Source organism: Lutra lutra, chromosome 9, assembly GCF_902655055.1.
Source record: "Lutra lutra chromosome 9, mLutLut1.2, whole genome shotgun sequence".
Classification (NCBI taxonomy): Eukaryota; Metazoa; Chordata; class Mammalia; order Carnivora; family Mustelidae; genus Lutra; species Lutra lutra.
This window is the reverse complement of record NC_062286.1, coordinates 102119064-102144326: the sequence shown is the minus strand read 5'-3', so window position 1 is coordinate 102144326 and position 25263 is coordinate 102119064. Positions and strand designations below refer to the sequence as shown.

Genomic DNA, 25263 nt, shown 5'->3' with positions numbered 1-25263 from the left:
ATTTTATTTATTTATTTGACAGAGATTACAAGCAGGCAGAGAGACAGTCAGAGAGAGGAGGAAGCAGGCTCCCTGCTGAGCAGAGAGCCCGATGTGGGGCTCAATTCCAGGACGCTGGGATCATGACCTGAGCTGAAGGCAGAGGCTTTAACCCACTGAGCCACCCAGGCGCCCCAGTTGTCAATATTTTAAAAATCAGTATGTGCAACTCTGGGTTTCTGAACTGTGCTGCAATATGAGAGGACACGGCACTCCTATGACTACACTCCACAGGACATCAGAAGGGGAGTTGACGAGGGCCTCCCCCTGCAGCCCACACAGCTCAGCAGCTCTCCCCAAGTTCCCCAGACATGGGAAGTGAGACCCTCATAGGAAACTGAGAGACTTCAGAGACGGGGTTAAGCCTCAAACAGGGGGGGAAAAAAAAAAAAAAAAAAACTTTTTAAGATGACTAATTGGCAGCAAATCTAAAGACTCTGACTGTGGCTCCTCAAACTTCCTATGCTTTTTGTTGGACTCTTCTCTTTTCCCACCCATGGCGCCTCTAGGGACAAGAGCAGTGACAATGCTGGCTGATGTGATGAAACCAATCAAGCTGACTTTTAACAACAACAAAAAAAACATGATTTAAGCCAGCCAGAAGCAAATAAGGTTTTCTAATTTCTTCCTTAGGCTTTCTTAAAGAAACCACCAGTGAGGGGCTTTCTGTCTCATTTCATTCTGTCTTTAAGGCATAAACTACACCTTAATTTTCAATCCTTCCAACTCCTTGCCAGGATTTCCACCTCCTGAGACCCTCACGGTAGGCAACTTTTGAACAGTAAAGCCACAGGTCTCCAGAGCTGCACTGCTGGGGCAGTATTAGCAGATTCTTAACACTCGAGAATGCACCCCAGATTCCTTGAAACTGAATACACTACCACGATTTATGCAAAAATAAAATAACCCTGTCATCAAGCCAGAAGGGCCTGAGGTAAGAAAGGCCTCTGATATCATGATGCTCTTTGAAATAATACAGAGGGAGAGAGCAAAACAGGTCTGGCCTCATTTCTGGGGCTCAGCGGACCCAACAGTCTATGCACAATAAAGCAGGCCCCTCCTCCAACTGCTATATGAGGGCGAAGGCAGGCTCCAGTTGCACCTGGTGTAATACCTGCACCTCTGATTTGGACCTCATTTCAAAGGAGGAGGGAGAAGGGGGCTAGAGCTATCATGCAGGGTACAGGCACTCGCTGAGTCCCAGCCGAGGCCACAGTCTACGATCACACGATGACATCAAACGTGCGGTTTTACTTCTGTTTCGCTACTCTCAAGTAACACCTTTCCATCCTTTTATGATTAATTACGCTTTCTAAGTCAGGCTCCATTCTCTGACACACTGAGCCCCCTCACATTTCACGGCTCTGCTCCATCTGCATTTTCAAAGCTTCACAAACCCAGTTCAGCACTTGAAACAGGAAGCTCTTGAACACAAGTGCAAAGAAACAAGGCCTTTAACTTCCTACAAGTCACATGGGGAACAGCCGTGTGTGCCTCTGACAACAAACGAGTGGATATAATCACATCGAGCGGAAGCTGCAGAGAAAGCAAACTGCCAGTATTATTGTAGCAAATGCATTATAACACACAGCCATCAGAAGTTCCTTCAGCTCTGCAAATGAGGCCTCTGGGCCTCCCACACGCTGCTCCCTCCACCTGCTACACTTGTTGTTCCTGGCTAATGCCCACTTCCAATCTAGCTGAGATGGTTCTCCCCGCAAGACCTTCCCTGATGCCCCGAGTCTGAATTAGATTGTGCCCCTAATCTGAATTAGATTGTGCCCCTAACCGCAAGCTTCCGTACACAGCACCACAGGAGCTGGTCCAACAAAGGCACAGACTGTGCCTGGATCATGCGCCAGCACATCCCCACCATGCAAACCAGCAGCCTATAATGATGTTGGGGGGCTGGGAAAGGACAAGTATATTCATCATTACACCAGAATGTTATCTGCCTTCTTCACGCTCATTCTCTCACACGTACACAGTGGAGTCTTCCAGAAGTTAGAAGACGTGTGATGAATCATTCCGACGGCTAAAGGAATGTATGCTTACGTACATATTCCTATGTTTTATAATTTTCTGTTTTAATTCGTAATGTGGTAAACAACAGACTGATGTAACCCATAAATTTTGGGGAGTCCTCAAAAATTCTGAAGAGTGTAGGAATTAGAGAACTCCTGGTCCAGCACAAGGCCTGGCACATATCCTCAGTCGTGGTAGCCTCCTCTGGGTATTCTTCCCAGCCCTCAGAAGCAGCCCCACTCCCACCCTCATGCATCATGCGTTGAATACATCATCATCACCTGGAGAACTTGGGACACTCCCTTTGTTTCTGTTGCCCACCTTACATCAAGAGCTACTAGAGAGTAGGAATCACACCCTCAATCATCTCTGACCAAAGGAAAGGGCTCAATAATAGCTCAGTAGGTAGAAAAATGTCAAGATCACCATGAAAACATCTGCTCTTCACAAAGCTAAGCCTAGTCAGACCTCTAAGTTCAATTCCAGCCATAATGCCTTACCTGCGGACTTGAGCTCATACTGACCTTCCTTTCTCTGAATACCTACTGTACTTTATTATCTACACAGCAGAACGGAATGCTTGGTGACTAGTGGACTTTGTCCATTTATTACTGAGCTATGTAACATTGTGCATCACCATCACAATATCCATGTGAAATCCCAAGAGGTGCAAGAGAAAATTATAAGTTAGGACTGATGGTGCCTGCTCTACAGCAGGATACAAGCACACCCTGCAGCTGACAAAATAACCTTATGAATAAGGTATTACTGTCCCCACCATAACAAATGAGGAAAGAAGAGCTCAGAAGACTGAGGCATCCTTTAGAAAACCAAGCAGGTACTTAGGAGCAAAGGCAGGAAGCAGCCTGAGGACCACCCAATTTACCTGCCCTTCCGCATCCACGCCTCCCCTGTACTGAGGAATGTGGGCAAGTGTGCGTTTATGGACACTAATTTAATCAAGGAACCTCACTAATTTAATCAAGGAACCATCCGAAGGTATCCCTCCAAGGAAAAGCTGACACACAAAGAAAGCAGTTTCTCGTATGCAGAAAGCACTGAATGTCTGCTGAATGAAGGAATGAGTAAATGAATAAGAAATGGCACATCGAGAACTACAAACCTGCTGGAAAGGCTAAGGAATACAGTACAGAAAATAAATCAGATGTATCTAGGACTGGTTCGTGGTAGCTGCCTCTCAAAAGGCAGAGCAGAAGAAAAGGAAAAAGGCAAAAGACAGCAAAAGCAGAAACCACCACAAAAGCCTCCGACTCTTCAAAATCGAAGGAGAGAGGAATTCCAGCCAAGATGAAATTACAATCAAATCGGTTCCATAAGCACTTATGTTCCAGGAAAGGAGGAATGAATTCCTTCCGTTGATTCTTTAATTCATTTAGTGGTCATCAGAAAGAGCAGAAAATCTGAAAACTATTTGTTAGTACAAAATGCAGACTAAGTTATCACTACTACTGGAAAGCAGCTTCCCTTGGGGGAAAAGAAAGAGCCTGCCTTTGCAGGGTTTCCTCCCTTCCCTCCTCACTCTCCTCCTGCCTTCGTCATGGATCCACTGCCCACATAACATGCTGAGCATCAACCCCCATCTCCCTGACTCACCTGCAGTGGCTGTCCACGTTTCACAGAACAAAGGCATTGACCTCAGTACTAGGAAGGTCTTATAGGTCCCCTAAGCCCAAGCTCCTTTAGCCTGACACTCTAGTCTGGTGATGAGCCAATCAAAGAAATAGCACAGCCAGACAGCACCACGCCTACCTTCTCAACAGAATGGCTCCCTGCCTTCTCCATCCACCCCTCTACTCAACCTTGCCACCACAAACCAGCCGGTCACTCATTTGCTAGCCTGAGCTTCCTGAAGACACAGATCGTGCCCACTGGTGTCCCCAGTGCCTAAGCACAATGCTTGGCCCTTCATAGGAGGCCAATGAGTGTTTGCAGGGTGAATGAATCATATACACCTACACCTCTTGCTCAGATCATCCCACTTCTGTTCTTGCCCCCTTATAATCCCTTCTCCACCACTGACCTTTGGACAACTAAAGTCAAATCAGGTCAGTCTATTCTCTCACTCTTCCAGTGGCCCTGACCACACTTAGAATAAGCCTAAGACCTTACCATGGCTTACTGAGCTCTACATGATGCACCACACTCCCCCATCTCACTGCATAGGAGGTCCCACTGGCCTTCTGCATCCAGTGCATATTCCAAGCATGCACTTGCCACAAGGCTTTTGTACTTGCTATCCCTTCCACCTAGAGCATTCTTCCTAGATATTCCCACAGTTCATCACCTTCTTTTATCTACACGAAAAGTCCTTCTGTGACCACTGGTATCTGTGGTTACCTACCCCTTTGCTTTTTTTTCTTTATAGAACTTTCAGCTACCTGCTATTACATACGATCTTTGTTTCTTCCCTAGACCTGTGCTGTCCAATATAAAAGTGACCAGCCACGTGTGGCTAGTGAGCACTTAAAATGCGGTTGGTCCAAATTGAGTTGCGCTATATAAAAAGACACACTAGACTTCAAAGACTTGCTACAGAAAAGTTAAAATACCTCATTTATACTTATTCTATTGATTTCCTGTTGCAATGGCATTCTGAATATAATGGGTTAATAGATGGTTAAACTTATTAACTTCACCTATCTTTCTTTAAAGATTTTTATTTATTTATTTGAGAGACAGAGAGAGAAAGAAAGCACATGAGTGGGGAGAGTGGCAGTGGGAGAAGCAGACTCCAAGCCAAGCAGGAGGCCCAATGTGGGGCTGGATCCCAGAACCGGGAGATCATGACCTGAGCTGAAAGCAGACACTTAACAGACTGAGCCACCCAGGTGCCTCTCACCTATTTCTTTTTATTTTTGTAATGTGGCTACCAGAAAATCTTCAAGTACATAGGTGGCTGACACTGCCTTTCTATTAGACAGCAGTATACTAGAATATAAGCTCTCCGAGGGCAGCCACTTTACCCATCCTATTCGGCAAATTATCTCCAATCTTTGGACAGTACCCTATACACACAGCTGCTCAATAAATACTTAATGACTGAAAGATTTTCCTTCTGCTATGACTCTTTCCCATCTTACAAGGTCCAGATCAAGCCTTCCCTGTCCCTGGAAATGGGCCGGGACTGCCCCACTCAGCATACATTCCTCTGATACCCAGCACAGGCTCCCACATAGTTAAGATATCCAATAAGCCCAAAAATTAACTGAGCACCCATGGCATATTGGGTGTTTTTAGGTACCATCTACCTCATCTAATCATCACAGTAACATGGGGTAGGGGGCAGAGGGAGGGCAATTACTCTCATGTTTTAAAAGGAGGATCTGAGACCCAGAGAAGCAAAATGACACACCCAAGGTCACACGATGAGCAAGTGGTGAACCTAGAAAACAAACCTATGTCTTTTGGCCCCAGCCCCAGCACCTGCTCTCCACCCAAGACCCAGGCTGGCAGCCAGCATCACATTCACAGACATGGTCCGCTTGGCCTGCACAGTGATCTGTTTGCTTGTTTGTTTTAGCTATAATCCTTGCTAACATTTGATCAGTCCAGGTTCTCATTTTATTCAACATTTGAACACTTGCTACATGTCAGGTAAGAGAAAGATAGCCAAGAACTAGAAGAAATGGCCCCTATCCTCATAGAGGGATTCAGACAATATACCGATAAATAAGGAAAATATGTAACAGGCCAGGTTGTGATAAGTGTGATAAAAGAAAAAAAAAAAATCAAGAAGAGGGATAGGGAACACCAGGGGTGGGAGGTGCTATTTTCACTGGGATCACTGAGGAGGTGACATCCGCCTAAAGGAAGGAGGAAACAGGACATGTGGACATATGCACCACACTCGCACCAGATGGAAAGGCAAGTGCAAAGGTCTTTAATGGTATCACTGGCTAGAACAGAGTCATCTCTCGAAACACAGGGTGCAGTAGAAATAGACACGTTTCCTTTATGTACAGAAATATCACTGGAAAGTGGTGTCCCAACCAGTCACTACGTCACCAGCCTATAAAGTCAAATAGTCACTATAGTTCCCAGCCTTCCTTGTATCCAGGTGTGGCCATGTGGCCAATGGACAGTGGGCACCAGTGATGTGTCTCTTCCACACCAAGGAGGACAAGAGGTGGGTACACTGCCCCACCCTCCACCTCCCTTCCACTAGCTGGAGAGACAAGATGGTGAGGCTCCAGGAAATAGAAAAGCACCTGCTGACTGGGAGCTACACTTGGTGATCTGCTTTCATGAGCAAAAGATAAACGTCTTGGTGACTTTAGTGCGAAGCCATTAAAAGGTGGGAAACCAGCAAGTGCCCCTCCACTCATGATTACCTCACCAACTCTGAAGCTGAGAATCTGCGGCTGCTTATCCCGTCGTCTGTGCTCAGAGTTTGTAATGAGGATTGAGGCAGGCCTGTTTGGTCCTTGTAGGCATTGGGTCTGTGGCCCCTGTACTACAGATTTAGCTAACTATGCCTAAAACTGATCCCTTGACACACCACTGAGACCTGCCTTCCCCTAACTCACTCTGAATTCCAGACCCTTCCACCCCAGGATGAAAGGTCCCCACGCGTCCGCGTCCTTTTCAGTTTGACATGTGGAATAATTAATACAACCAAGGTGTTAACAGCTCAAACTGTCTATATTCCAACAAAAGATGCCAGGAGACATAATTCCTCAAACTTTCAAACAGACAGAGCTATCCCAAGGGAAATGTTACCTATTCTTACCCTTAGTATCATACCAGGATAGGCAACGTGGACCCTGAGAACAAAACAAGTTTAATTAAGATGTTTCAAAAGACAACTAAATGCACTGTGAATCCTGGCCTGGAACTCTGACCTGAAAAAAGACACTAGTGGGGCAATTTGGAGAATCTGAATAAATCAGATTAGTGAATAGTAATGTGTCAATGTTGACTTTGTTGGGTTTTAGTTATATTATAGTTTTCTAAGGTTATAACATTTAGGGAAGTTGGGTGAAAGCTATGTCTGTGCTACTCTGCAACTTTCTGTAAATATTCCAAAATGAAAAATTTTAAATATTAAAATAGAAGAAAAGAAGGACCACACCATCTGCAGCTGGGTGAGGACAGGAGTTGGGGGAGTACTCCATTGGTGCTCAATCCTGTTCATGTAAGAGACCAGTGCAGTACTTTTTTTTTTAAGATTTTATTTACTTATTTGAGGTGGGGAGGGCCAGAGGGAAAGCGAAAGTCTAGGGCAGACTCTGTGCTGAGCAGAGTTAAGGGCTTCATTTCAAGACCCTGAGATCTCGGCCTAAGCCAAAATTAAGAATCAGATGCTTAACCGACTGAGCTACCCAGGCACCCCCAGTTCAGTGTTTCTTTTTTTTTTTTTTTTTAAGATTTTATTTATTTATTTGACAGACAGAGAGATCACAAGTAGGCAGAGAGGCAAGCAGAGAGAGAGGGGAAGCAGGTTACCTGCTGAGCAGAGAGCCCGATGTGGGCCTCGATCTCAGGACCCGGAGGATCATGACCTGAGCCAAAGGCAGAGGCTTAAGCCACTGAGCCACCCAGACGCTCCCAGTTCAGTGTTTTAGACAGGACAGAGTTCTGGCTCAACACTTTCAGGATGCTTAGCAGGTTAGACAACCCAACCCCCCCCATCAAAACAAATAAGAAGAAGAAGAAAAGAAACACCTTATTTGGATAACCATACATGAGCTCCAGCCCCAGGACTAGTGGCATTTTTCTCACAAATGTCTTTCAATCTGATCAAGTAGAGATAGCTCACAGGGAAACACTAACCTGAGGAAAAGGAAGAAAACAGACCAAAATCTATTTTTAAAAGCTACATCGCTGCAATTTTTCTCCCTTTTGAGCTAGTCTCCACCACCTTGAATGATTTTTTTCTTGAAACCTCCCTGGGGAACTTTAAGTCCCACTAAGAGGGAGCTCATACAGTGATTTACCTTTGCCCCAACCACATTTTCTAAGCAGAATCACTGTGATGGTTTAGATTTTGTTAATAAAACCCTGAAAACAAAAATCAGCAGGTGTAACCTGGCGAGAGACCATGAGGCCATGAGGGCTCAAGAAAGCAAGCTCCTCAGAGTGGACATCTCATGGTGGGTTCAGAATCCTAGACTCTTAAAAGTGAAAATTCTCCTTCTAAACTTGATTTATCCTCTTGGGATCAAGAGCTCCCCAGCTTCCTAGAGGAAATAGAATTGACTTTCAATCTAATAACAACCTAACTTCAATGTTCTCTCATGTTAAAAAAAAAAGATGTTATCAACTTCTGAACAATAAATTCACTACACTAGTGTTTTTCAAATTGCAGATCATCAAATCAATTTAGTGGGTAACAACTATCTTTTTTTTCTTAATGAAACAGTAGAGAATAGAAAACATCAGCAGGCATTGAGTTGATAAATGTTTCACTGAAAAAGTCTGTGAAGTCCACAGTCCTGTGCAAGCATCATCAGCCTTCCAAAACATAAATGTCCTCTGTTTTAAGTATGATAAATCCTTTGCCACTAAGTTGGGTAAGTGGAATGCTTTAAATGAATCTTATATTCACAATAATTTTTACCAGAATATCTGAAATGGGTTCCTACAGGGAAAAACTAGGGTTACAAACAAATCAAAAAATTTTCCCAAAAACGCCTGGGTGGCTCAGTGGGTTAAGCTGCTGCCTTCGGCTCAGGTCATGATCTCGGGGTCCTGGGATCGAGCCCCGCATCGGGCTCTCTGCTCAGCAGGGAGCCTGCTTCCTCCTCTCTCTCTGCCTGCCTCTCTGCCTGCTTGTGATCTCTCTCTGTCAAATAAATAAATAAAATCTTTAAAAAAAAAAATTTTTTTCCCAAAAAATATCTCCCACAGATATTTATCAACCACAGACACCAGGTTAACCCGTGGTCAAGGTCAACGTCACCATTAAGGAGACAAACTGACACCATGAACCCTGGCATGATGTGAAATGAAGAGAACAATACATGGTGTTCTCACCAAAACTGCATTTCCAGTTCAGTCATGATAAAACATCACAGAAAACCAAGCCGTGGGCCATTTCACAAGCTAACTGACTGGCACTCTTCTGAGACCAAGGAACTGTCAAGACCACAAAAGGTTAAGAAGACACAGCAACTAAATGCAATGTGGGGTCCTGCACTGGCTCCTGGAACAGAGGAAAAACAGTCAAGGTAGAACTAGAATCTAGCTAATAGTCTTGGACTGTGTTAATTTCTTGGTTCAGGAGCTGTACCATGGTTATGTAAGATGTTAACATTAGGGGAAGTTGGATGAAGTACATACAGGAACTGTAAGTCTAAAATTATTTGGGGATAAAAAGTTAAAAAAAAAAAACAAACCTTTTTCTGAAGAAAGGAACATGAATGTTCTGTCCCATAAACTATGCATCATTTAAACACAGTAAGTGTTTTATCGCTAATTCTCTAACCTTAAGAGATAAACATAATGAGTATTCGATGTGTAATTTGCATGTAATTAACTAATACACGGGGAATGCTCCGGAGCTGTCATTCTTCACCCAGGCTCTTCTCAGCCTGCTTTCACCTCTCCTCTCTTCCTAATACCCAACAGAAGGATCACCAAAACTCCCTTTCCTCCTCACAGGGAGCAAAGAGAGACATCCTACAGATGCCGGGCTAGGAAATCCTGATTCCTTAAAACAGACACTGGGCTAGGGATTCCTGATTCCTTACAAGCATCCACAGCTGAAAGATGGGGAAGAAGGACAGGAGAGGTGGCAGTTTTGGATTTTTTTTTTTTTTTTTTTTTTTTGACAGAGAGAGAGATCACAAGTAGGCAAGAGGCAGGCAGAGGCGGGGGTGGGGGAAGCAGGCTCCCCGCTGAGCAGAGAGCCCGATATGCAGCTCAATCCCAGGACCCCGAGATCATGACCTGAGCCGAAGGCAGAGGCTTAACCCACTGAGCCACCCAGGCGTCCCGAAGTGGCAGTTATTAAGTCAATAAATATTTTCTGAGAACCCATCTCTGCCAGGAACCATTCTGGAAAGAATGGGGGAAAGAGCCATGAGTAAGACTGACAAGGTTACTGGATCTCACAGAATTTACCTGTAGGGAGCCAATAAAAAAGCAAACAAACAAACACATTCATAGGTGCACACACATGCACACATACACACCCTCAGTTAATGGTAAATGTATGAAGCCAGAAAACCAGTGTTATGTTCTAAAATTGGAACTTGAACCTGATCCTGCTCTGGTCCCCAGTTTTCTCATCTACGAAGTGGAGCTAAACATATTCAGCCCTACAGAGCTATTGCTAGGATTAAATTAGACAGAGACCACCTAAGACTTAGCAAAGTTCCTAATAAGTGAATGAGTGGCTAGCAATAGTTAATGATGGCAAAAATCACTTATCAACACCAATATTGAAAGCTCTTTCTCAAATGACTTTAAATTCTACATATCCCCCTGAAATTCGCTCTAAGTGTCTATGCTGATCATAGAAATAGCTATTTCCCCTCTACTATGCAGCAACAATGAATAATGAATGTATTTGGAAATGGACAGAGCAGAAAACAAGCGCTCAGCCCAGCAGAGTGAGAGAAAGCTTCCAGGCCCTGCTCCTAGTAACCTCCTCTGTGCCTGATGTGAATCAGCAGGCTGAATTCGAGGGAACGATGCCCACCTTCCCATGAAGGACTTTATCCTGGACAGTCTCTGCAACTGGAGCTGGACAGAAGGTAGTCCAAGCCACCAAAATAAACCAGAGGCTCTCGGTCCCAGGGAAGGGGGCTGGGGACCGTAAGGCACTATCACGTCCTCCCCCAGGCTGCAGGCGTTTAACTCTAACATTTCCCTTCACAAAACAAGATTGCATCCTACGAAAACAGCAAAGGCTATTGAAATACTTTACAAAATTAATCATGAAATGAGGACAAACAAAGCAAATCAACTTTAAGCCAAAGCACTATACATTGCACAACTGGACATCTCTAAATAACTTCTGACAGACAGACAGAAAAGGCAAATACACTGTTGATCTCTCTCTCAGCCACAGCCTCCATGAGTAAAACAAAGCAGAAGTTAATACCAAATTAGCTAATTTTTTTTAAGATTTTACTTATTTATTTGACAGACAGAGATCACAAGTAGGCAGAGAGAGCGGAGGAAGCAGGCTCCCTGCTGAGCAGAGAGCCTGATGCAGGGCTCAATCCCAGGACCCTGAGATCATGACCTGAGCTGAAGGCAGAGGCTTAACCTACTGAGCCACCCAGGTGCCCCCCAAATCAGCTCTATTTCTCACCATCCCTCCCTCCCTTGTCCCAGCAGCCTTCTTCCCCCAACCCTCTACCTCTCTACCTGTTTTGTTCCTCTCCCTTAAAACAAAAACAGACACACACCACCATACTTCTCCTCTGCCTAGCCTAGGTTTGAGATGCCCAGGAGGGATGGGGCCCATGCCAGGCCCTGGGCCCCACAGGAAGGAGCAGAACAGGAGTACTATCTACTGAGAGTTACCATACAAGAAATTAAAACGGAAACATTTCTTTTGTTTTTTGGGGGGTTTTTTTTGTTTTTTTGTTTTTTTGTTTTTTTTTAATTTGAAAGAGAGAGACACAGCAAGAGAGGGAACACAAGCAGGGGAGTGGAAGAGGGTGAAGTAGGCTTCCCACTGACCAGAGAGCCTGATGCGGGGCTTGATCCCAGGATCATGGGATCATGACCTGAGCCAAAGGCAGACGCTTAATGACTGAGTCATCCAGGCACCCCAAAACTGAGACACTTCTAAAACACAGAATGCAGAGCACATGGAGCCATGACTTTATTGTACCCCACGGCTTCTAGAAAACTCCACCATAACCCCAGGAGAGAAGAGTAAAAAAGGGAAAACTATCTTAGTATTACTGCAAATGTAGTTCTGACCTTGGAAAGGCCCTAAAAGAGCCTAAGTGATTCTCAGCTGTCCCTGGGCCACACTGGGAATCAGTGTGCTACAAAAAAAGAAATGAACCCTAAAGACCCAGTAAAATCCACTTGCCCAGGACACAGCCAATTATGCCGTTCTACTATCCCCCTTCCTTCTTCACTACTGTCCTCCCTGGTAACCAAACTCACTTCCACTACATCCACTATCGCCTCTAAGAGACCCACATCCAAATGTGCATCACAGAGCTGACACCTCTTGGGTCCCTATTGCCTGGTTCCCCCACCAGCAGCCGGAGCCAACTCAACTCCCCACCATGTCCCTCCTCCCCAACCAGCTCATGGTGGCATCCTGACTTTGGGAAAGGCATTCTTCCACTTAACAGCCCAAACCACTCATTCATCTTTGAGTCTGGCCTCCCTGTGTCCTGCTGATTGGTCTTCAGGATGTCTCTTGCAAATGCAAACAGTAGGGTATAAAATAGTGTATACATTATGTTGCCACACAAACACGGGAAAATGACTGGATCCCAATGCACCAAAAGTTTACAAGTAGTGATCCCCGGATCATGGAAGTTGAGCGATTTGTCTACTTGATTTCTTTGGTACACTTTTCTGTAGAACATACGTTTTTTAATAAGCATGTATTATTTTCACACTCAGAAAACACAGTGAAAGCTTCTTTAGGATTTTGCTTACAAGTCTTTCCTTTGATTGTGCCCTTCCCTATGGTTCCTATTTCCAAAATGGAGTCACATATGCTAGGCCAAGTCACCAGACTGGGGCTTACCATCTAACCTAACTGCAGTTTCAACCTCCCCCAGAATGCAGCTGGCCATCAGTTTTCTGGTCAGCACCACTGAGGTAATCTGTCACATGGCCCTCTCCATCCCCCACAGGAAGACAAAGTGATCCACCCAATAAGACTCTGTTGTTCTCCCTCATGGAAGGTGACCTTGCCGGAAACAATCCTTTCCTTTCTTCTGTTAATCACTTCTTGCCCCAACCTCCTGTCTATAAAAACCTTCCATTTTGTACTCCTTGGAGCTCCTTTCTACTTGCTAGATGAGGATGCTGCCTGCTTCACGAATTGCTGAATAAAGCCTATTAGATTTTGAATGCACTTGGTTGAATTTTAACGCCTATTACAACTCCAATCTAGTCCAGAATCACACTGTCATGGGTCATATTTCAGTTCCTTACGGTCTCCCTACACTGACCTCTGCCCACAGACAGTTAAGCCCCGAGTCTTGCATCCCTGAGAACAAAAGGAAAGTCGATAGGATAATAATAGTGCATAAAGGGCACTTAACACAGTGCTTGGCAAATAGTATATAAAAGGTCATTTTTGCTGGTCCCGGTAGCACTTCCCTGCACTGCTATTAGATGAAACTTCTGAAGATACTAAATGGCAAATGAGATCCCTGTTTTTAAACCATCAGTAGCCTCCAGGGTCTAAAAATAAGAGCCAATATTTATAGAGCACTCGCTTTGAGGCCCAACAGTGTTAGCCTAAGTGCATTCAGTCACCATCTCAGCCCCACAGGGTGGGTCCTGTGAAGATCTCCATTTGCACATGAAGGAACTAAAGCACAGGGCACTTCCACGCCAAGGCAGGAAGCTAAGAAGTCATAAATCTGGGACTCAAGCCAGTTCAGTCTTACCATCCAACAGAATTTTCCACAATGACGGACAAGCTCTGCATCAGCACTGTTCAATATGTGGGCTACTGAGTATTTAAAACGTGACTAGTGCAACTGAGCAACTAAATTTTAAATTCTACTTAATGTTAACTGAAATAGCCACATGGGGCCAAGAGCTACCATACTAGCCAGCGAACTGGAGAATGAAAGCCCAAACTCCCATGATAACAAGGGAAGTCCTCACAACACCCAGTCTACCTGCCTCTCAACTAATTCTTACACAACGCTTCAGGTGGTCTAAGACCGCTGGTAACTGTATGCATCCCTACTTGCCTTTCGGTCCCCTGCCCTCCTCTCATCTAAGCGTTCTGTATAATGGAGGAGCTTCAGAAATGAGAGAAAGATTGGTTCAAGTCCAGACGCCAGGCACTGTTACGTGAGGGCTCTCAGTTTCGCCTCTAAATGGGCATAAAAAGCCCTCAGTCACTCAATCGGTGGGAGCAGGAAAGAAAGTTGCCACGGTAAAAAAGAGAGCAAGATGCCTGATGCCTAGCAGCATCCTGACAGACGTATTCCATCCCTAACACCAAGCTATCTGCTGTCTTCATCAGAGATGCAAGAGACCATCGTGAACTAGTCCCTGACACTCTTAAAATGAGAAGAACTCAGTATACCCTAAAGAGGCCAATCCCAGTCAAAATACCACTGGTGGTTTTTTCTTTCTTCTCTTTTTAACATACTAAACATGACTATAAATTCCACCTGAAAAGGTAATGAGAAAGGAAAGCTAAAAACAGTCAGAAAAGGGAAGAAATGAGGTGGTCTTGCCTTATCAGATAAGAAAGTATATTTAAAAAGCTATCACCTGGCCTGTTGCCAGCACTCAGGAAATACTTTTTCAGGGGAAAAAAAAAAAAAAAAAACCTTATATATTGTTATTGAATAAAGTTACAATCATTAAATTATTAAAAAATAACAGTAATAACAATAACTAATCTTTACAGAGCCCTTGCCGCATGCCCAGCACTGTGTGGACATTGTTACCCACATACACGATCTCATTTGAACCTCACAACAGTTGTTCTTCACATTGCCAACTGCAAATCATTAATAGATCTTGAAGTCAATTTAGTGGATCTAGAAATAGCATTTTTTTAAACAAGACAATAGAATAAAACAGAACAGAACAGAAAATATGAGTGAATTGCATGTAACACCTTATGAATCTTTTACATATCCACAGAGCTTCGATTTCAAATGTGTCATCTGTGAATCACAGTAAAAGAAATATATGAAGAACAACCTTGCCTCACAACCTATAAAGTATGTACAATTACTATCACCCATTTTACAGCTGTAAAAACGGAGGTTCAGAACAATTAAGTCTCTTGCTCAAATTTTACTCCTCTTGTAAATGACAGCCAGAACTGGAACCCACGCGGCCTGCACTCAGATCCCAGCCCCATCAACACTGGCAAATCAATGGGACAGGATAGATGGCACTAGCGAATCCTTGGTGGGGAGGGCGCCTGGGTGGCTTAGTTGGTTAAGTGTTGGACTCTTGATTTCAGCTCAGGTCATGATCTCAGGGTTGTGAGATCCAGCCCTGCATCGGGCTCTGCACTGAGTATGAAGCCTGCTTAAGATTCTCTCTCTTCCTCTGCCCGTCCAGGCCCAACCACTCTCACACTCTCAAAAAAAAAAAAAAAAAAAAAAAAAAAAAAAAAAAAAGGGACAGAATCATCTAGTGTTTTCATGAAAAAAAACAAGTGAAACCAAAAGGAAATGGACAAATTAGTTACCAAATCATTATTTTTGTTGGAGCTTTGTTGGAAAAAAAAAAATCTCGTAAAATTATAAAATATGAAACCAGTGTAAAAGAGAAGGACAGGCCTAAGACCAATGGAAGAAATCTCAAAGGAAACGGAATACATAAGATTACATACATACATAAGGCATAAAAAGACAATACATAAATGTTAAAATTTGCCCATAAAAAACTATGAGCAAATTGTTTTGGCAAAGGTTTTACTCATTCTCAAAAAGTAGAGCTGTTGACTATGAAATTGACTTTGGGCAAATTAACTATGTTTCCCAATCTGTACATGGCATGACAGTAATAGTCTGTACCTACTAAGACTGTTACAAAGATTAAATTAGATTTTGTACCAGTGCCACAGAGGGAACTCATAGCAAAGGCAGCTGCTGTTATGTGATGCAAAGTAAGGGCTCTTTCACAACTACTCTGCCACATAACCCAAAGCACCCCGTAGTAAAAACAAAGGCATCACATCTTAGCCTGAATCAAGCACTGGATGCTTGTTTGCAAGTAGCAGTTATGGCAAAGGCCTGGCTCAGAAGGTCACATCTCACCCCAGGCCTCCATCCTTTTAGAGCCTGTAACAGCATTCCTCACCTCCCAATACCCCAGGTCTTTCCTTCCTGTTGGTTGCTCCCTCTTTGCCTAAAGCTCCTCTAAAGATTAACAGAGCAAAAATTTTACATCTGCAATCCCATGTTCATGGATGATGCATACATCTTTGTAAGTAGGAATATAATCTATAAAATAAATTCTTAGAAAGAAAACTGCCCAATCGGTAGGTTTATAAATTTCTATTCTTGAGAGCTACTGTCAAATTTCCCAGTAAGAAAGTTTCAGAGGTTCTGACCCTTTATGATTTCATCACCATTCCTTCGCCAGCACCTGATGTTCAGTCAACATCCACCAACCTCACTAATAAAAAATGGTTTCTTACTAATATTATAAATTTGCATGTCTAGTCAGGTACTTTTGGCTGGCCATTTGTATACCCTTTTCCATTTCACTGACAACTTCTGGATCATTGTCTCTCCTTGAAACTGCCCTTTGGAAGATTACCAACGTTATTGTCTCCAAGACCAAAGACCTCATCTCACTCACACCCTCAGAGCACCATCTTGGCAACATCTGACACCAACAACCACCACCTCCTTCAAGAGACACTGCTCCTTTCCCTGCCATGACAATTTGCTGTGCTGGTTCTCCTCCATGAAGGGCAAGCCAATCTTCTCCCTATAATTCTAAAGAAAAGCATATCCCAGGATCCAATCCTCTTCTTTGCACTGTAACATTTTTTAACCATATATATTTACATATATATACATACACACACACAAACATTTGCACACATGTAAACATATGTGTGCATGTGTGTCTATATATGCATATATATATCTGTGTATATATACATATCTCTATATATACATAAAGATAAGATTTTCTCCTCCTGAGAAATCTCACTGTAACATTCTTAAACTGTCATCTATGTGCAAAAGCTTTCCCAATGTCCATCCTCAAATCACCTGAGACCTAAACCATGTTTCTAACAGTCTACTGAAGACCACCAGAGAGATGCCCTCCCCACACTTGAGATCATCAACAGGGTCAACACGAGGGCAGCACTCACTCTGTGGCAACACTGTGCTTGTTATTGACACTTAACTGCATCTCATATAACTCTACAGATCTAACACAGAATACACCAACCTCACTCTTCACCTTCCCCAAACCTCTTCCACCTCCTTGATCATCAAACCTTAGTTAATGGTTCTATGTTCTTCCCCTTTCCCCTTCTTCCCATCCAAGGATCTGCAAAATCCTCTTAATTCTGCCTGAAAATCATCTCAGTGTATCTAACCAGCCTTCCCGTTTCTGCCTTTAGTTCAGACTGCCACTTCCTTGGGTCTTGCCCTAATCCTGATGCCACCACCAGAGTTCTCTTTTGAAAGTACAAATACCATCACTTCAATCTATCACCTCATCACATGGCTTTTGGACATTTCCTGCAGCTCCTCCATATAACTGGGCTCCAGGCCTACATTGGCAAAGGAATGCACTTGGACCATCACTTCCAACCAGCCCCATGTTTTAGGAGAGTCCTGCCAGTATGTAGTCCTTCCCACATTAGATACTGGGCTCCTAGAAGACACTCACTAATCCTCACTCACCTTATCCCTGCTATAGCACCAGGAAAAGGCTGCGCATTTGGTAGGTGTTTTCTAAAGTCACTCACTACAATCATCTAGAATGTGTTCATGTTATTCCAAAGAGAAAAAGGAACTTTATACATGTAAATCCAAAATAAAGAAAAATCTTTTTAAATCATCTAAATGACTTTGGGGTCTGTTTGTCCTGTATGACTGGCTATACATACCAACATCCATATTCCCCTTGGACTTACATAAAAGTCAAACTCCTTCCCTAAAAAGTTTTACAAATAACTTAAAATGACAAAAACACTGGTTTTCAACATCTACCAACCAGAATAAAGATTCCCTATTTGCCAATAGAAAAAACAGATTCAGGTGAGCCAAAGAGGATTCTGGCGATCACTTGATTTTATGATCTTCAGATGCCCCAATCAGCTGCCAGAACTACCAAACAATGACCTCCACAAGTTGATATGAGAAAGTGTAAAGGCCATATGGTAAGTCAAATATCCAACAACTTGACAGAGAAGCCAAAAAAAACAAATGGCCTTGCGTGAACTGGGCCTGTCAACTCCGAAGGACACATCCTATCTAGGTCTACTTCATTCTTTAAAATTAAACCAATTTAAAAAGTAACTCTTCTAAAGCATCTTTCTATACTGATTATAAAGAGGTCATTGAGAAGGGGGATTATTTTTCAATGAATAGTCAAATCATTCTGAAAAGCATTATTTTGTAGGAAAATACTAGATTCTAAATGTGTTTATAACTCTTCCCCGCTCTTAACATCAGCGGATTTCAAACACGTGTGCCTAAGTGTCCTTGATTTTTTTTCCCCCTGAAGTGAAAACTTTGCTAAAGTTTGCCATCCACTCTTGAACGTGAAATTAAGAACTGCTCAGTTACCGATTAGAAGTCAGGGTTCACATTCAGGAAACTGACATCATCTCTCACTAAGCAATTAAAAACATTGTTGTTAATAAAGAACTCCTGAGTTGACACAACTGAGGGGAGTTCGCCCGAGGGCTGCGGGGTCCCATGACCACTCTTAAATACCCCCCAACAAGGATTTCAAGCCTTCATGAAAGTGATCCTTTGACGCTTCTGAAAAGGGAGGAACACGTAAACCTCCACAAGTTAATGGGACAGGAATCTGGCCTCGTGAACTCTGTAGCCCCAGGGACTCCAAGAGGGCAGCGTAAAAGGGACAGCAAAGCGTGAAGTGCTCCAGGCCCCCAGAGGCCACGGCCAGGAACCAGTGGGCCAGAGACCGTCCCGGGACACTTAAGTCCGGGCTGGCCCTTGAGGGCAGTTGGAGACTAGGTTACTCAGGGTGGGGGGTGCATCGAGGGGCCGCCTATGGCAGCCCCCAACTCACCTGCGATTCATGGGTCGGACCCTCACGGCCACCTTGACAGATGCCATAGCTCATCCCCGCCCGGCCCGCGCGGGCTCCCACTTGCCCAGGGCCCCGCGGCCGCCGGCGACTCTCGCGACTCTGCCCTCGGCTCCCGCCCACTTCCCTCCCTCCGCCCCCGCCCCTCTGCTCCCGGCCGGACCAGGCGTCCCGCGGCGGCCCCACCTGCCGGGCGACTGAGCATGCCCAGAGCGCTCCGGCCCGCGTGATCCGCGCGCCAGGGTTTGGCGGCGGTCGGGCGGCGCGGAGGGGCGGGGTTGGGATGCCTGAGCGCCGCCACCCGAAGTCGCGGATTCGGGAAGAATCTTCTTGCAGGAGGTGACCTGTAAGTCACCAAGGGTTACCGGGGAGGAGTGATTTCAGGAAAGCCGCACCCCGGCCTTACCACCTGAAAAACAGGGGAGGAGGAAGAAGAGGAAGGGGTCGCAGTAATGTAGAGCCAGAGCAAAGACCTCAATCCTGGGGCTCCGATGACGGAAAATACGGTTTTTCAGGCCTTAACAGGGACCTGGGTTTACCCGCACCGTGCAGGAGTTAGCGCATCCGATGTACAGAGCAAGAAGCTGAGGGACAGAGATTATCATAGCCTGTTTGTGGGGAGCACCATTCACTAGGGCCTTCTCTGCTGCAGTCTACCCACCCAAAGTGTTTGTTTTGGACCCCTCAATTCAGGGACACCGAGAAATGAAAAGAAAAAGGGTGCTGGATCTTTAAAAATGCTGGTGAGAATGGCTACATTGTCTCAAATCAGATCTTCATAGGACTTTTTGGCACTTATGTTACAGTTCAGTAGTTTTTTGTTTTGTTTTTTCAGTTTTTGGTTTGTTTTTTTTTTTAAGATTTTATTTATTTGACAGAGATCACAAGTAGGCAGAGACAGGCAGAGAGAGGAAGGGAAGCAGGCTCCCTGCTGAGCAGAGAGCCCAATGCGGGGCTGGATCCCAGGACCCTGATATCAGGACCTGAGCTGAAGGCAGAGGCTTTAACCCACTGAGCCACCCAGGCGCCCTGTTTTTTCAGTTTCAATCATAACGTATTCTTCGGTGAGAGCGACCTTCTCTTTAAAGCTTAGGACCTAAGAAGTCCTAAGAGGGCAGACCTAGCCTCTTTTTCTGAGTCCTTCCTCACTCCACTCCCCCCACCCTTCCTGAAGAATGTGAATTCACTCATTCAGCCATTCATTCATGAATTTATGCACACACACCCAGGAGCCCCTCTGTGAGCCACAGGGTTAGGCGCCGGCCATAACCAAGACCTGAGCTAGGCATTCCTCCTACTGCCCCATTCCGCGTCCCTGGGGTGCAAATAAACCACGCCCGTCCAAGCCCCAGGACCCCCAACCCCCTCGGGCAGCTGACAGGCAGCCAGGGGCAGTGAAGCCTGAACTACCGGTTTGAGTCCCAGCTCCTACACTAACACTAGCTTTGGATGTCCTCCAGCCTGCATTGCATTGCGAGTGCACCTCTTAGGCTTTTGCCTTTACAGCAAATTGAAAACTGCATGGAGTTGGCTAATGCACTAAGTGAGATGATGTCAGCAGACGTGACCCACTCGCATATGAAGTCATTATTTCACCAGTTTTCCTGAGCCCGGCGGCTAGCTTGGAATTGGCATCCCATTTGCTTCTACAGCCCTGTAAACCCTGGGTTACCCCGGCTTTGAGGGCGCAGAACTGTGTGCGGATTTGACCAGTGCAAGCTGCAGGAAAACAAGGAGATCCGGGAACTGGACCGGGCCGCCCGGAGCATGCGCGAGAGGGGCGGGCTGGTTCGAGGCCCCTCCAGGGATCCGGCGCACCGCCTTCGCTACCTCAAGCAGGGGCGGGGTCAGCCTTATATGGGAGCTGCTTGGGGACAAACAGCCGCGCGTCTCCCTCCTGGGAGGGTGCAGCCTGACACCCGCGCGAATTATCGGCACCAGTTCTCGCGACCATCCTGCCGGGGTCGGATCTGGGCGCACGGATACCTGAGGGGCCCACGCCCTGCTGCGCCAGAACTCAGTTTTTAAAGACAACGAGTTAAACTTTGTAGGAGGAGTTCGCTTACTAATCAGAGCGATTTGCTGTGCCTGGGGTTTTATTGGTTGGTTGCTTGTGAGGTTTAATTCAGTATTTCGTTCTTTAATTTTTTTTCCCAGCAGCCTACCCATGCCTATAAACCCACTCCCCTCCTCTGACATTGCCATTTGACACAAAACAGCATCGCAGCCCCGCGGGCACACTAGAACCCAGACGTCTGGCGTGGAGATTTTGACTAGGCAGTTAGGCTTCAACTCACAAAGGCACCCAACGGTGCGGATGGAGTATTTTACTTGTTTTGATGTAGTTTATCTGGGTCTTCATTTATTGTTCTTCTTTTGTCTTTTTCTGATGTTTAGCAATCTCTTTACTGTCAAAGAGTTGTGAGTGATTGAAACTCCCTGAGTCTTTGCTTGTTCATTTCAAAGTGAGATAGCGCTAGAATAGAAAGTTCACTCCGCCTCAAAATATTTGAATCATCTTAAAATACCATCAGAAGGGAAAAAAAAAATACGACATCCCTATCAGCTATATATCCAGTTATGTATTTCTTCCCCCAGACTTTAAGGAATAAAATTGATTTACTCTCTCACAAACATGACTTTTAAAAAACCTTGATAAACAGCAAACAGGTGCACTTAAATTGGAACATAGGATACAACCGACATCTCAGAAACCCATCTGTTTTCCTATGTGCTAGAAGTACCGACCTCAAGCATTCTATCACACAATGCACTTAATATCTCCTTGTGGGGGTTTCTTACACTATGGAACATAAGTTGAATTTAGGGGCAATACAGTTGAGCCAGTAAACAAAAATGAGTTCTCTGGTCTTCAAACAAATGCATAATAGTCTCAGAGACAGAAATTACAGATATCAAATCCAAACCCAGAACCATTTTCATTTTCTAAGCCATAAAATACAAATGTAAATTTAGAATCTTCTAAAATACTAAACATTAAATGCAAAGGTAATTTGAAAAAGTGTGCTTTGGAACCTGAGTGTGAAACCTGAACAGCAAAGTAACAGTAAAGATAATCACAAAATCATGCATAGAAATTTTGCTACAAAGCTATAGCAGGTAGCTATGAATGCCAGGTTTTACAGCAGAAATGAGTGAAGAAATCACAGAAGGTTCAATTTAATAGAAACGATCACCCTAAATCATAGTCATTTCATATCCGAAGATGAAAAAAAGATTGTCTCAATTGCATATAACTATACCTGTGGTTACAAATAGTTCAGAATTTATGGACTTGGCATCTGTGGCAGCCTTTCAACTACTCAGAGTGAGGAACCGTTATGGTTGAAGGGATGGGGAAAAGTTCCATGGATGAATTAGCTTTGAAGATGGGCCTCGCAGAAGGGATGGAATTTGAACTCCAAGATGGGTGAAGAGCTGACTTCCAAGCCGGAAAAAAATACACTGAACAAATGTTCAGCGTTGGGAAAGTAGGGGAATAGTGAGAAAACCTCTTTACCTAAAACGGAGTGTGAGAGATTTTAAGATAGTTACAAATGCTTCCCCTCCTATACTTACACATTGCGATGTCACAATGCAGCAACTCCCCAAGCCGGGATAGAGTCTGTTTTACCACCTTTCTAATATGGCTGCCCTGGAATCTTGCTCACAGAATGCTGCAGAATTAACTGTGTTACTTCAAACCTAGGTTTCAAAAGGCCTTGCATCCTTCCAGTCTCACTCCAGGGAGGGTGCTGCTGCCATGTGAGGAAGCCCAAGCCAGCCTGCTGGATGATGAGGTGACCTGGTCAAACCCAGTGTCACAGCCAATAGCCAGACAACCCCCAGACATGGGAGTGGGGTCACAGGGCCCCAGCCCGCCCCTGCCAACTCATTAGCTAATCATAGATGAATGAGTGAGGGCAACCCAGAGTCACAGAGCCCATCCAGACCACTTGTTGTTGACTGAGGGTATCAGAATATTCTACCCCAAAATATGTCACTCTAACATAAGAATTATGTTAGGCTGAAGGCAATTTAGAAGAAGCAAACTCAGAAAGAGCTCTTTTCCCTCCCCCATCTGCTTAGAAGCCAGACATAAAATCCCCTTTGTGAAGGTACTTCTCTCCTCTCCCCTACCAAATAAGAACAGTCCCTGTTACTGGAGAGAGACTAAAAAAACCCCTCATCTTGGCACCTGGGTGGCTCAGGGGGTTAAAGCCTCTGCCTTCGGCTCAGGTCATGATCTCAGGGTTCTGGGATGGAGCCCTACATGGGGCTCTCTGCTCAGCAGGGAGCCTGCTTCCCTTCCTCTCTCTCTGCCTGCCTCTCTGCCTACTTGTGATCTCTATCTGTCAAATAAATAAATAAAATCTTAAAAAAAAAAAAACCCTCATCTTCCATCAGTTTCCCTCATATATATACCTTTTCATAATACGCTGCCTGGAAGCCCAGGCCTTTTTCCTTTGTCTAGTCTCCTCTGCAATTTATCACCCTTTGTTAAAATGGTATTAAGCACCTCGGTCTGAGTACTTGGGGGAATTTCCATTTCCTTTCTGTGATGCCCTCCATGTGCAGACAAAATAAGCCCTTTCTCCTGTTAACCTCTCTTCTGCCAGGTTAATTCACACACCCCAGGTTGTAACTTGAGAATAAAGAAAAACTTTTTTTCCTCCCTGACAAATCTCAAGAGCAAAAACCCAATTTGTTGCTTAAGCCATTTGGTTTAGGGTGTGTGTGTCTTATTGCCTGCGTTCAGATACATCGTATCTTATATAATGAGAAATGTTTTCAATGGATATAGGGAATCGTGAGACCTTTACTCATATAGAAATATGCGTGACAGGGCGCCTGGGTGGCTCAGTCATTAAGCATCTGCCTTCCGCTGGAGTCAGGATTCCAGGGTTCTCAATTCCTAGGATTGAGTCCTGCATAGGGCTCCCTGCTCAGCAGGAAGCCTGCTTCTCCCTTCTCCCTTGCTTGTGTTCCCTCTCTCTCTCTCTGTCAAATAAATAAATAAATAACTTTTAAAAAGAGAAATATGAGTGACATTAAAAAAAAAACAGCTGTGACCCAGGGCCCTCATCAAGGGCTTTGGACATATAATCTGGAGCTAGAAGAGTCTTCATGGCCATTTCTTATGTTTACACATGAGACAGGCAGGCAGGTTCAGAGCAGCAATGAGACTATGGTGATCACTTTCCTCACCACCCACCCATCTCGGTGGATCTTAAATCAATGAAGCAGATTCATGGAAGAAGACGTGTTCTCTGAACACATCCGTTGCATTTCCACTGACATACCTTTGATTCAGCTGTGCATCCAGCAGGAATGCCATCTCCTCTCCTCCTCTCCTACCCTCAGTTCATCCTTTGGGTTCTACCATCTGTAGTCTTCCCCTAGCTTACGAACTCACAGTGATCACTCCCTATACCAAATGCTTCGCACCAGAGTTGGCAGCACTCATTTGCTGCTTGCTGGAGAACTTTAATTTTAATTTTTTTTTTTTTACAATTTTATGTATTTATCTGAGAGAGAGTAAGCAAGAGAGAGAGTGCATGCATGCATGAAGAGGGGGTGGGTGGGGGAAATGAAGAGGAAGAAGCAGACTCCCCACTGAGCAGGGAGCCTGACATGGGGCTAGATCCCAGGACCACAGGATCATGACCTCAGCTGCCAAAGGCAGATGCTTAATCCACTGAGCCACCTAGGCCCCCCTCACTGGAGAATTTTAAGCCTTGGTTTTCTGTGTCTCACTTCCCATCAGATTATAAATCCTTCAAGGCTAAAGAACAGGTCTTAGAGTTCTCTGTATTTCAGTGTTGCCAGATCAGTAAATGTCGAAGTTGATAATTAGCAAAAGCAATAAACTCATTAAGTTATTCTGTTTCTGTAGATAACCAATATTTAAATATGAATTTCTATGTGATGGTTCTTTGGCTCATTTTGTCCTTTTTTGTTCCTCTAACCAGGTCATAACATAAAGGTTATGCCATTTGTTACTGTCAAGCTTAATTAAACCCATTATAATTTGTTAACCCCTCTTCTTGCTTTGTAATTAACATTAATTAACACAAACAAGTACAAAATAGGCCATCAGCACTTTCCAGAAGTGCTGATTACAATTATATTGATAATTCAATACAGTAGAGAAGATGATGGGATAGTAATTTGCACTCTCTTTACATAAGGAGACAAACACTACCAGGCAAAACTAAGCCTGGAAATGAAATACTTTGTTCATCGGATTCACCTGATCGAACCTTCACACTGTTAACCCACACTGAC

The 25263-nt window shown here is 44.5% G+C and overlaps 1 protein-coding gene across 5 annotated transcripts in view; it reads right to left on the bottom strand.

Annotated features, from left to right (window-relative positions):
* Window positions 1-19110, bottom strand: part of KIF16B (kinesin family member 16B) — a 282073-nt gene extending 262963 nt beyond the window's left edge. For all 5 annotated transcript variants that reach the window (XM_047744532.1, XM_047744534.1, XM_047744535.1 and 2 more), the window contains exon 1: window positions 18958-19110. In XM_047744532.1, the coding sequence (XP_047600488.1) occupies window positions 18958-19004 (47 nt within the window). In that variant the 5' untranslated portion in view covers window positions 19005-19110. The remainder of the gene's footprint in view (window positions 1-18957) is intronic.
* Window positions 19111-25263: the final 6153 nt, after the last annotated feature.